Raw genomic sequence first — 12,029 nt, 5'->3', positions numbered from 1 at the left:
CAAGAGTGTTTTAGTACATAGTCAGGTTTTTATTACATATGGTCATGTAGTCCAGGACGGGTTCAACTGCCCTGTAAGGCAAGTCTATTTATTACAGTATAACACATAACACAGCTGGGGAGAAGCAAATGAATCATAAGAGAACCACATGTGTAATAATCAAAAGGAAAGAATCAAAAATCACACGGCCAATGCTGTGTCATTTCTATAAGGACTTATAATAATAGGAGTAACTGTACAGAATCATTTCATGTAATAATTGTGGTGTACACAATAGATTCATTGCATTGTATACAGCAGTATTTATTTAACAGCAGATATTACAGAGAACACTTAAAGACATACATACCTATTTGTGCAGCAGAGAAGTGTGGAGTAGTAACTGCTTTCTAATAAGTTTCTATAAACCACGATGATCCTAGAAATTTGGATTTAAACTAAATATGACATTGAATTTGTAAGACGGTATTTATGCTCAATTAAAATCATTATTAATGAATATTTTACAATACGGTTGCTGGCGGTGAGCTGCAAAAGTCATTGTTTTCGAGAAAGTCTGTGCACTAATAAGAATATGCATTAATGACATTGCTTTATAGTGCAAATGGAACAGTCCGACAGTGCGGAATTCTCTACATTATTTTAGCTCACTGAATTTGGAATAGTGGCGTATGGGAAGATTTCGGACAGTGACAGTAATTAAGTCTTACCTCTATGTTTCATTGGGTGGCGGTTCAGTATGCAGTTCATTCTGAATTTAAATAGTATATTAAAACACTGGGAAGGATTATTTATCATGAAGTGGAAATTCCTGCAAGTTCAGGACTATGTCATTTTATTCTAAATTGTGCAAGAGAACGGAGTGATCCTCTGGCCACACAGGTTATAATTTACATTTAGGGGCAGATTTATCAAGGGTCGAATTTAGAGTTCATGGGAGTTTGTAAAAACTCCCATGAACTTGAAATTCGACCAAAAAACGACCAACCACAATTTATCAAAAAATGCGAATTTTTCAAACTCGGGTGAATGGGATCAACCTGCAAAATCGAATCAGATTCAAGATTTTCTCTCTTGATTTTTAGGAAGGCTGCAAACAACTACAAATTGATCTCAGGACATCCCCCATAGGCTTAAACAGCAATTCGGCATGTTTCGGGTGGCGAATAGTTGAATTCTTAAAGGGCCAGTTCCGGATATAATTTTTCAAAGCTCTAATTCAAATTTTTCTAAAAAATCGAATCGAATTTTATCTATTCTCTAGTCGAATTCCACTCGAAAATTCTAATTTTCACTTCGACCCTTGATAAATCTGCCCTTTATAGTTTTTTATTGTTTACAAACCAGAAGATATCTACTGTAAGTCGTTGGTTGTGGTTTGGCTGGCATTACATTGCCCCCCCCCCCACCTTTAAGCGTAAGTGCTTCATTTGAAACATCCCCAAATGCAACGTGCTATATCACTTTAAATGCTAAAACTGGACTGAATGGATTTCATGAAGAGCAGCAGGAGACAGTAATCAACACACATCATTTTTATATTATATATGAATTAAAATGAAAAAGACACCCTTATCCATTGGTGATAGAATGTATTCACTGTAACAGCTGGGCATGCATCCCGTCTGGTAGCATGAGTTTTGGGAGAGAGGGTTCCAGGGGCGACTATCTTTTCGGCCTGTCAGTATCATCGATAGCGGAGAGAAGCTTCTGCCTGGCCTTTTTATTGATATGGGATCCAAGGCAAACATTCACCAGGTTTGTCAGCTGCTTGGTTGAGTATTCCTAGGGTGACACAGAACAGAAGAAGTGAACATTTGAACAGATGATCTCACAGGCAGTATTACCACTATACTGTATACACGGAAATTGTACCCAGTGTTAGTAAATCACCCCCAATGTCTTATGAAAGCTACTTGCACCCAGCCTTGCACTGTGCAAAACCCACACTAACACCAATAACAGTGAAAGTGGGTTATTCAGGGAGCTAGAACATTCCTTTCTGGCATTTTTATAAATAAGATTAGGGTATGTCCTGCTGGACAACCTAGAGGGAGATACACCCCTTAAAAACTCAGAAACACCAGTTCTTTACAGCAGTCTAGGACCAGGCAAGTCCTGTGGTGCAAGGTTAGACCTTGAACTCACAAATGGGAACCCCAGTGAATGACAGTTTTGCTGTCCTTTCATTCCTATTAATATATATTTGACTATGCACATTACAGAAGGGGCAAGACAGTGCTGTGACAGATATGTAAAAAATTACTCATCATCTGATTAAAATTGAAACGTTAAAGACATATCCAATGACTGCCTATCCAGACAATATATACATGTAAAAGCCCAGTGTAAAGGGCAGTTAGGGTGAGATATGGGATGAACACATAGGGGCAGATTTATCAACCGTCGACTTTTAAATTGAAAAAACTTCAAAATTCAAAAAGACCAACCGAAATTAAGTAGAAGTTTTTTTTGGGTCGAATAGGTCCGTTTTTGATCGAATAGGTCCGTATTCGGGCAAATTCAAATCATACGAATCTAAGGAATAGAGCATTCGATCGAATTCGATTCAAAGTTTTTCCCAAAAAATAACTTTGATTTTTTAAAGTCCACCAATTGACTCCAAATAGGTTCTAGGAGGTCCCCCATAGGCTAAAACAGCAATTCGGCAGGTTTAAGATGGCGAAAGGTCAAAGTCTATTTTTTAAAGAGACAGTACATGATAAATTTCGATAATTAATTTTTTCAATTCTAAAATTCACCTCGACCTTTGATAAATCTGCCTCTTATTTTCTGTCCTAGATATTGTTTATCTGCAGCTGAATGACTGGCACACCATTGTTTTTACATATATCTTTAACTTGAGCTAAGAAGGGCCCTGATCAAAGATTGGACCTGCAAAGGGATCTTCAAATGCAAAAGTCTGACAACTACTGTTTTAGATAAATGCAGGGAACAAATTAGCATAAGGAAAGGTATCATCAGTATACAGTAGGCAGCACCAGACACAATTTAATTAATAGGACAACTCACAGATCTTTTTATACAATTCATTTTGCATTTGTGCAATGAAAGTATTTAACATTATAAATACTCCCCACTTGCTTTGTTTTTTGTAGCTCTTGTGAATGTGTTACTGACTAACCGGACAGGCTCAGTGCTTGCCAGCTCTCCATAATGCACCGGCTATTTTATCATTGAATTTATTGCATTATGCTAACCACATTGGTAGGAATACAAAGCGTAAGATCCATTAATCTAAAGCATTTTATCCCTGTGTCTGGCTGTGTTGTTTTCACATGTGTGTTGGCAAAGTTTACTGTACGAATCATTTTTATATGGTTTTGTGCTCATTCAACATTTTCTGTAAGCAGTTGTCAGCCCTGCAATGCTTATTTAGTTATATGACAACGTATCACTTTCATGCTAAATGTTTATGGAATATATTTTACTTTAATGTGCCAGGGATCAAGGGAAAGAAAAACATTATAGCAGGAGATTAGCAGCCAATATTGTTAAGCAAATTTCAGTTTATACTGAGAGAATGACATGATATAGTGAATAAAGTACCCCCTCTTGTAAAATATAAGTTACCGAGGAGTTTCGTGACCATATAAAAACATGAAGCCTACGGTCATGGAACTCCGAGGTAACTTCTAATATCCTCATATTTTGCAACTGGGGGTACTTTATTTATTATAATACAGTGAGTCATGTGACAGAAATGACATCAGAACTCACTGTTTATAACGGACGACATCAGAACTCACCGTTTATAAGGATATAATTTACAAGATATTCATGGCTTTTGTGTATTATATATATATATGTATACATATATATATATGTATTTATATGTAGGAGGGATAGTAGTATAAGTATAGACTATAAAAATGGAAAAAGGGTGAAGAAAGATATGGCTCCTCTTCAGGAATGTGTCTCTGCATGGTGATACTGCAAAGGAAAATGCTTTCCCCAGACTGTGAAAACCCGGCACATAATAATTTATTTTTGTTTGTTAGCCAGAAACCTACATATTCAGTACTTTCATAGTGTACATGTTATATGTTACAATGGCAGGCATGGCATACAGACAAGACTGTTGTTTGAATTCACAGCCGAGTGAACCCATTTCCACAAGGGATGTGGCAGATTAAGAAAGGAAGGAAATTCTGGTAGTTTCCTGCTTTTTATCAATATAAAGTGAATAAAGTACCCTCTCTTGTAAAATATAAGGATATTATAAGTTTCCGAGGAGTTTCATGACCATATAAAAACACGAGGCCGAAGGCCGAGTGTTTTTATACAGGTCATGGAACTCCGAGGTAACTTATAATATCCTCATATTTTTCAACTGGGGGTACTTTATTTATTATAATACACGAATTTTAGTGAGTCATGTGACAGAAATTACATCACTACTCACCGTTTATAACTGATGACATCACTACTCACTGTTTATAAGGATATAATTTACAAGATATTCATGGCTTTTGTGTATTATAAATTGTTTATAGGTCATTACTCTCAGTGACGGCTTAACAAAAGTTTCTGGCGATGGAAAACTCTGTTTTAAGAAGACAAAATGCAAAGCATTACCCTGTGCTCTTTGATCCAGCGTTCCATGTCATTTTCAGTTAAGTAATAGGCCTTAATATAAGTCTCCACAAACTCCTTATCAGGAATTGGCCTGATGTCTGTCAGTTTTTCAAGTTTCATTAGAAACTGCTGATAATCCAGCTGCATTAGAGCCCGGCCCTCGTTGCTGCACTTCTTCACGTTGGCATAACTATGGATAAAAGACAATAATGATAGGTCAAATTGTTAGGGTGAAGAAACAGGTACGATAAAAGAATAAAGACATAAGGAAGTAGGGGATGTGAGTTACTTTTTATATTATGGTGGCTTTTGCCTTCATCATTTAGTTACATCAAATAGCCTATATGCATAGACGTATTTAAAGTAAGTGGGAGGGCTCCACTTATCACGGTGTGTTCTGTGTTACTAATTATATATTAAAGGAGAAGGAAAGCTAGCAACGCAGTTTATTGCCAATAGATCAGCCACAATACTGCAAGCTATAACACTATATTTATTCAGTAGAATGCTTTATCATACCTGAGTAAACAGCTCTCTGTTTGATTAGGATAGCAGCTGCCATATTTTCTTGGTGTGACATCACTTCCTGTCTGAGTTTCCCTGCTCTCTCATAGCTCTGGACTCAGATTACAGCAGGGAGGGGAGGAGGGAGGGGGAGAGGAGCAAACTGAGCATGCTCAAGCCCTAGCCCTGGAGGTTTAAGCTGAAAACAGGAAGTCTGATACAGAAGCCCATGAGTACGCAATAGAAGGAAAGAAATGTTGTGTTTCTTTTGACAGAGGACTCAGAGCAGCATTACTTTGAGGGTTTACTGGTGTATTTATATAGACCTTTCTGCTAAAACTTACTTTCCTTTCCTTCTCCTTTAAACCCTTATACGCATAATTGTTAGAAGAACTTCATAACTAAGAAGAACTAAGCGACCCTTACATACTTGATCTTGACTTGATACAAAAGTTAAAAATATATTGGTATTTTACTGTAACAGTTTTCGTTTCTTTTCTTCCTGGCAGCCCTGATTATATTATCGCTTGTGTTTTCCCCAAGCTCACACACCACTCTGTGCTAATCATTTAGGACAGCTTCTATTTAAATCGTCGACCAGAAAGCAGCACTTCTGACACAGGCAAAGGAACATTGTTTTTAGAGTAAATACCTCTATCCCAGAATACAGCGGGAACAATAATATTTATTTTAAACCTGCAGCCTATAAGAAACAGTGATTTGAATCCAAGTAATAAGACTGTAGTGGAAAAAGGAGCGTTATTGGTCTATAAATGTGCTTTAATGGCTCAGCTCTCTTCCTAATTTAGGGATTTTGCTTTTCATTCTGGAATATGACTATTACATTGCCTAGCATACAATAAACTCTATAACACTTTATTCAACAGTAGATCCTTCAAGCGGATGTAAGGGCATACATTAAGATAAGAAGAAAAGTGGTTTCTTCTTAAAGCAAAAAAGTGGGATATGTGGGAGCACTCCAAGGCCAAATATAAATACAATGGAAGTGCAGCTGATCTGGCCAAGATAGTTACAAACATACAAAAAAGAAAAAATTGATCAACGCACATTCCCTGGTCCCGTTTCACATATTAATTAATCTAAGCTAATGCATGTATTTTGCAAAACAGGGGTTTTTAGTTACAAAATTATCATAAAATTGATAAGCCACCATACCACGACAAGATATCATCTTAAAGCACAAGGAAAACCCTCTTTGGCAAAATGTTACATACCCCCGAGGGAATAAAATCACTAGGTTTGTTGCTGGGTCTGGTTCTCCAGCTAGGAAACTGCACCAGCCATCTAAAGGTGGCCATAGACACACAGATCCTATCGTACGAATCGAGGATTCGTACGATTTTCGGATTGTGTGTGGCGTGTGCCGACATCTTTCGTCTGGAGGAGATCGGTCGTTTGGTCGATCGGTCAGGTTTGATTTTGACCCGACCGATCCCGCCGGAACCCACGGCACATCGTAATCGGATCGTTCGGCCATACGCCCGAACAATCAGATTACACCCGATATAGCCATGTTTGTTAATGGCAGATCTGATGGTGGATCTTTGCATCTACGGCCACCTTTACTTTGCTTGCCTGGATCCCATTCAGACGTCAATATCTGACAGAGGGACACCTGGAAAGCAAGGTAAGAGTCTACCATGGCGATTTATATTTCACTGACTGTTAAGTTATAACTGAAAGTTATTTTCAGGAGCACTGGCCCAGGGGACATACCTAAATACTCTATTCACTGGGCTATGCCTAAACATTTGGCAGCCCCAGAATAAATATTATAAAGGGTCAAAAAGTGATAAAGGGTTGCAGGGTTACAAAAATGACTCTTATTCAAAGTTGATCCAGGGAGTGTTATGAATGAAGTCCGTAAGAAAGTTTCCTCACTGTAAGGCATATTAGAGGGTTTGAGGCTTTTTACCTTCCTCTGGGGCAACTAGTAACTAGGTAGGCTCACTTAGAAAATAAAAGTTGAACTTATTAGATGTGAGTTCATTTTGAACCTCATCTACTATATATGTTACCAATTAGAGTATGTTACTAAGCAAATATAGAACCCCTGGTCACTAGCAAGGTTTAACAACTTTTCATATATGTCAAATTTTCTTCCTAAAATGAGAATATAGTATAGTAAATTGGTCATGTTTGAATGGAAAACGCTGCTTACCCTTCCACCAGTGTTCTATTTGCAAGACGAATGCAGTGCTCCCAAAGAATATTGGAAACCGGCAAAGGTATCCGGACATGTTTGGAAAGCTCAGATAGCTTCTTATTAAACTGTTCAAATTCCTGGAAAAATCAATGTTCTTGTTACAAGTATATAAAGATAATGTGCATAACTGGAGTGAGTAATCAAGCAGGTGATATAATAACATTTTAATTAGTAAAGGAGCATGTGGTGAAGGAGGCTAAATCAGTCGACTGCAGGCAGGCAATCAGCAGAGTACCTTCAAAAGAGCGTCAACATATAGGTTATGTTGTGACATGATTTCTTTTACATCCCATTTCACATTGGCCATAAGAAGCAGTAATTGCTCATAGTCGATAGCTTTGGCAGCAACGATCCAGTAAATGGGCTTACGGAGTTCACTGGCTGTAGATACAGTCTGGAAAAAAAAATATCATAAAATGCATCAACAGTGCAAAGCAAGAGTAAACACAGAGCATACAAGGGTCAAGGATGGCAGAAATGCAAGCGGATGCATGCATGATAAAGGAAAATAATACAATTTAAAATAGAGTACTAATACAGAACATGAGAGTAACATATTATAAGTAAAATATGTGGTGTTTTTTATTGGAGGAGGTACAGTACATGGCACCTGAGAGAGTCAACAATGCGGTGTCTGGTTGGTTCTTTGCCTCAGTGATTTTCGTTTCGCCAAAAATTCACCGCCGGCGAAATGTCACAGACGCCCATTAAAGTCTACGGGCATCAAAAAAATGTTGTTGTGCGCTGAAATTATTTTGTCGTGCGTCTTTTTTTTTTGACGCACGCCGCCATACAAGTCTATGGGCGTCATTTTTCCCGCAAAACGAGGCGAAAAAATTCGCCCATCCCTATCAGTGATCATTCTGCCGGCATATATTATCTGTGGTATCATAAGCCCATATTATGCTTATTTTTATTAATAGGGGTACACTAAAGGTTTGCACCTACGGTATTCTAATTTTTATACCTGCTGCATAGCAACATAAGTACTTAATATTAGTACAGATATTACTACTATATCTACTATATGGAATTCTTAGGATCTGAGGTTTTCCAGATTTGAATCTCCATCCCTTAAAACTCTTAAAAACACTTAGGGGCAGATTTATTAAGGTTCGCATGGTACCTTAAATATTGTTTGTGCGTCAAAACTCACAAATTCGAATTCAAAAGCACCAACTTGAATGTAAATTCGAATGTAAGATTTATCCCACTTCAACCATGGAAACCGTTCTAATTCGAATATTCGCCACCTAAAACCTGCCAAATTAATTTACAAGTCAATGGCAGAGGTCCATTGACCCATTTGAAGATGTTAATAGCCTTCCTGACATTCAAGTTTTTTTCTGAGAAAAACTCGAATCGAGTTTCATTGGAACTCAATTCAAGTTTTCCGGTCAGTAACCTTCGTTTGAATTTTAGACATTCAAGTTTTTTTAGTATTCAGTTTTGAGTCAATTTGTATATATTAGAGTAAAAAAAAAGAAAAATTCATCTAGATTCGAAATTTGACCTTTGATAAATCTGCCCCATAGACATTAAACAATCCAGCGCAATCGTTTTGGTGCTAACACAGGTTGGAGCATAGTTACATTTTTTACATTATTACATTATTTTCTTAAAAGGAAATACAAATAGAATTATTCGCTTATAATGGACTCCATGGCAAAAGGCATTCCTTTATATATATATATATCTATATATATCTATATTGGGGATTTCTGGAAAATGGGTTTCTGGAAAATAGATCCTATACCTGTAAGTGGTTTTATTTCTATGAACGCTATCATACATGCTTCTCTCTATTTACCTTACCTACTATTTCTGCCCTAATGATCTACATAGCAGGGCCATGCAACCCTAAGAGACTTACTGCTTTCTTAACATGGTTGAGTGATAGGGAGTGATATACTTGGTTGAGTAATATTGCAATACAGGTATAGGACCTGTTATCCAGAATGCTCGGGACCTGGGGTTTTCCGGATAACGGATCTTTCCGTAATTTGGGTCTTCATGCCTTAAGTCTACTAGAAAATCATGTAAACATTAAATAAACCCAATAGGCTGGTTTGCTTCCAATAAGGATTAATTATATCTTAGTTGGGATCAAGTACAAGCTACTGTTTTATTATTACAGAGAAAAAGGAAATCATTTTTAAAAATTTGGATTATTTGGATAAAATGGAGTCTATGGGAGACAGCTATTCCAGGTTTTCCGGATAAGGGATCCTATACCTGTACTAAGAAATATACCCTTAATTTCCCATTAATCATTAACGTTCCAGAATTTTTTTTAGTGAGCATAGAGAATAAATTTCATACAAAAATATCTGTCAGAGAAAGTTTAATACTGAATGAATATGGTGAATATCAGCTAACAGCTCTAATTATGGAAGCGTCTATGATGTGCTGGCACAGTGAGCAGGTTCAGTCTAGTCAGCAGTAGAATTTGGCCTATGAATACAACATAGCAGACAAGTGAAGGAGCTAAATTCTTTTTGTACATGTTGTTAGCCAAACAATGAATTATTTATTTTCTAACCTCACTAACAGCTTCAGCAAAATAGACAAATAAGAAGCCCTAGAACATTCTCCAGTAGATAAATGGTGCCAAGAATAGTGTTCATATGAGTAAAAAAAGGAAAGCGGTAACAAATGAAACCATATCAAGAATATGTCACTGCCATATCAGGGAGAGACAGAAAAGCGTAAGAGCAGGTAACACCTGGCATAATAACCTGAGAGTAGAACTGCTGAAGAAAAGGCTTTTTAGCTGCTGGCATCACAGAATCAAGATGTGTCTGGAGAAATTCAAATTGTTCAGCCAAGAAAACTCTGAAAAACAAACAGTAGACAGTTATAAATGAGTCAACACAGTATTGGAAAAGCATTAGAGTGCTATGATGGTTTTAATGAGGACTGCAAATACCCCATTGCATGACATTGACAAGAGCGACTCTGCAAATCCATTGGCTGGTGGTTGTTCATCTTCATTTTCTAAAAGTGCCATTCATTTTTGTTGTTATTTGGCTTTGTGTTTAGAATCACTGACCTGCTGAAAGGTATTCCAGTGTAGGCTATCTATACTAGGAGTAACCTTGAATAGTCACAAAAAAAACAGCAAACGTACCCAGATGTTGCCATGTCCATTAAAGATTTTATTTAGGTAGCTACTACGGGATATCCTGAAATTAATAATCTTTTTAGCCATCGACTTTTCTGCAAAGGTTTCTAGTAGAGTTGTGAGGTTTCTTGAAAACATTTCATCACTCATCCAAGTGGCTTCTTCAGTTCACCTGAGTGGTCACTTCACTTATGAAGCCGTTTCAGAAAGTCCAATTATTTTAGATTTAACTCTGCTAAATAATGTACATATATCATAACCTGGATGAATGAAAACCTTTACAGACATATCCTGCAGGGATGTTTTTTACCTATGAGCCACATTGAAATTTAAAAAGAGTTTGGGAGCAACACGAGCATGAAAAAAAAGTCCTGGACATGTGAAATAAGGGCTGTAATTGGCTAATTTGTTGCCCCTATGTGGCCTGATAGCCTACAGGAGGCTCTGTTTGGCAGTAACCGTGGTTTTTATGCAACCAAAATTTGCCTGCAAGCCTGGAATTCAAAAATAAACACCTGCTTTGAGGCCACTGAGAGCAACATCTAAGGGGTTGGTGAGTAACATGTTTCTCACAAGCCACTAGTTGGGGATCAACCCCCCCCCCCCACCGACTACCCTACATAGTCCCCCCTCCCTGCTTACCCCTGAATTTCCTCTAATTCATTACTCACATATCGTTGCAGATTAAGTGCAGCAGAGCTCATGGGTGAAATTTTCCGACTCTTCTGTATTCTTCGAGTCAATTGCCGTCACTTTTGGAGCACGTGTAGTTGCTATAAACCGGAAGACTGCTCCAACTGTGCATGCGCCATACTGCGTTTACTTCCCGCAGAATGCAGAAGAGCCAGAAGATGTTGCCCATGAGCTCCACTGCACTTACTCTACACCTATACGTGAGTAGTGAATTAGGGGCACTTTCAGGGGTAATCACCTAGGCGGGGGGGAAAGCTGGGAGGGGGACTACCTAGGGTAGGAGGGGTTTAGTTCTCCTTTAAAGGAGAACAGTTCAGTGTGAAAATATAAACTGTGTAAATAGTTAGTTAGCCAAAAATGTAATAAAGGCTGGAGTGACTGGATGTCATAATAGCTTTTCAGCTCTACAATTCTGAATTAGTCAGCGACTTGAAGGGGAACCACATGGTACATTTCTGTTCAGTGAGTTTGTAATTGATCCTCAGCATTCAGCTCAGATTCAAAAGCAACAGTCAAGAGAGCTGAAAAGCAGGAAGTAGTGTTCTGGCTATTATGTTAGACATCCAATCACTCCAGCCTTTTACATTACATTTCTGGCTAATTAACTATTAGAAACATTTTTTTTTTGCACAGCCTATCTATTTATCCAGTTTTTATCTTTACACTGAACAATTCCTTTAAGGTATCCTTCTCCATTAAATATGCCAACCATTCAAAGATGAGACCATGATCCCATCTGTAATTATGCACATAATGCCATGTCCAGGCAATTACGCTATATCCTGGTGCAGTATTTAAAGGAGAATTCAACCCCTTTGTTGCCCCCCCCGGGCAAATGCCCCTAACTTGTTACTGCCCCCTCCGTACAATTCCTCTCCTGTT

The 12,029-nt window shown here is 37.8% G+C and overlaps 1 protein-coding gene across 2 annotated transcripts in view; it reads right to left on the bottom strand.

Annotated features, from left to right (window-relative positions):
- vps50.L (VPS50 EARP/GARPII complex subunit L homeolog) overlaps positions 1-12,029 on the bottom strand; it is a 123,911-nt gene continuing 111,882 nt past the window's right edge. For both annotated transcript variants that reach the window (XM_018267314.2, XM_018267313.2), the window contains exons 24-28: positions 10,069-10,165; positions 7,566-7,724; positions 7,286-7,407; positions 4,600-4,789; positions 1-1,785 (exon numbers count right to left, since the gene is read on the bottom strand). In XM_018267314.2, coding sequence (XP_018122803.1) covers positions 1,666-1,785; positions 4,600-4,789; positions 7,286-7,407; positions 7,566-7,724; positions 10,069-10,165 — 688 coding nt within the window. In that variant the 3' untranslated portion in view covers positions 1-1,665. The remainder of the gene's footprint in view (positions 1,786-4,599; positions 4,790-7,285; positions 7,408-7,565; positions 7,725-10,068; positions 10,166-12,029) is intronic.

Source organism: Xenopus laevis, chromosome 6L, assembly GCF_017654675.1.
Source record: "Xenopus laevis strain J_2021 chromosome 6L, Xenopus_laevis_v10.1, whole genome shotgun sequence".
Classification (NCBI taxonomy): Eukaryota; Metazoa; Chordata; class Amphibia; order Anura; family Pipidae; genus Xenopus; species Xenopus laevis.
Note: the sequence above shows the minus strand (reverse complement) of the source record. Positions and strands in the feature narration are given on the sequence as shown.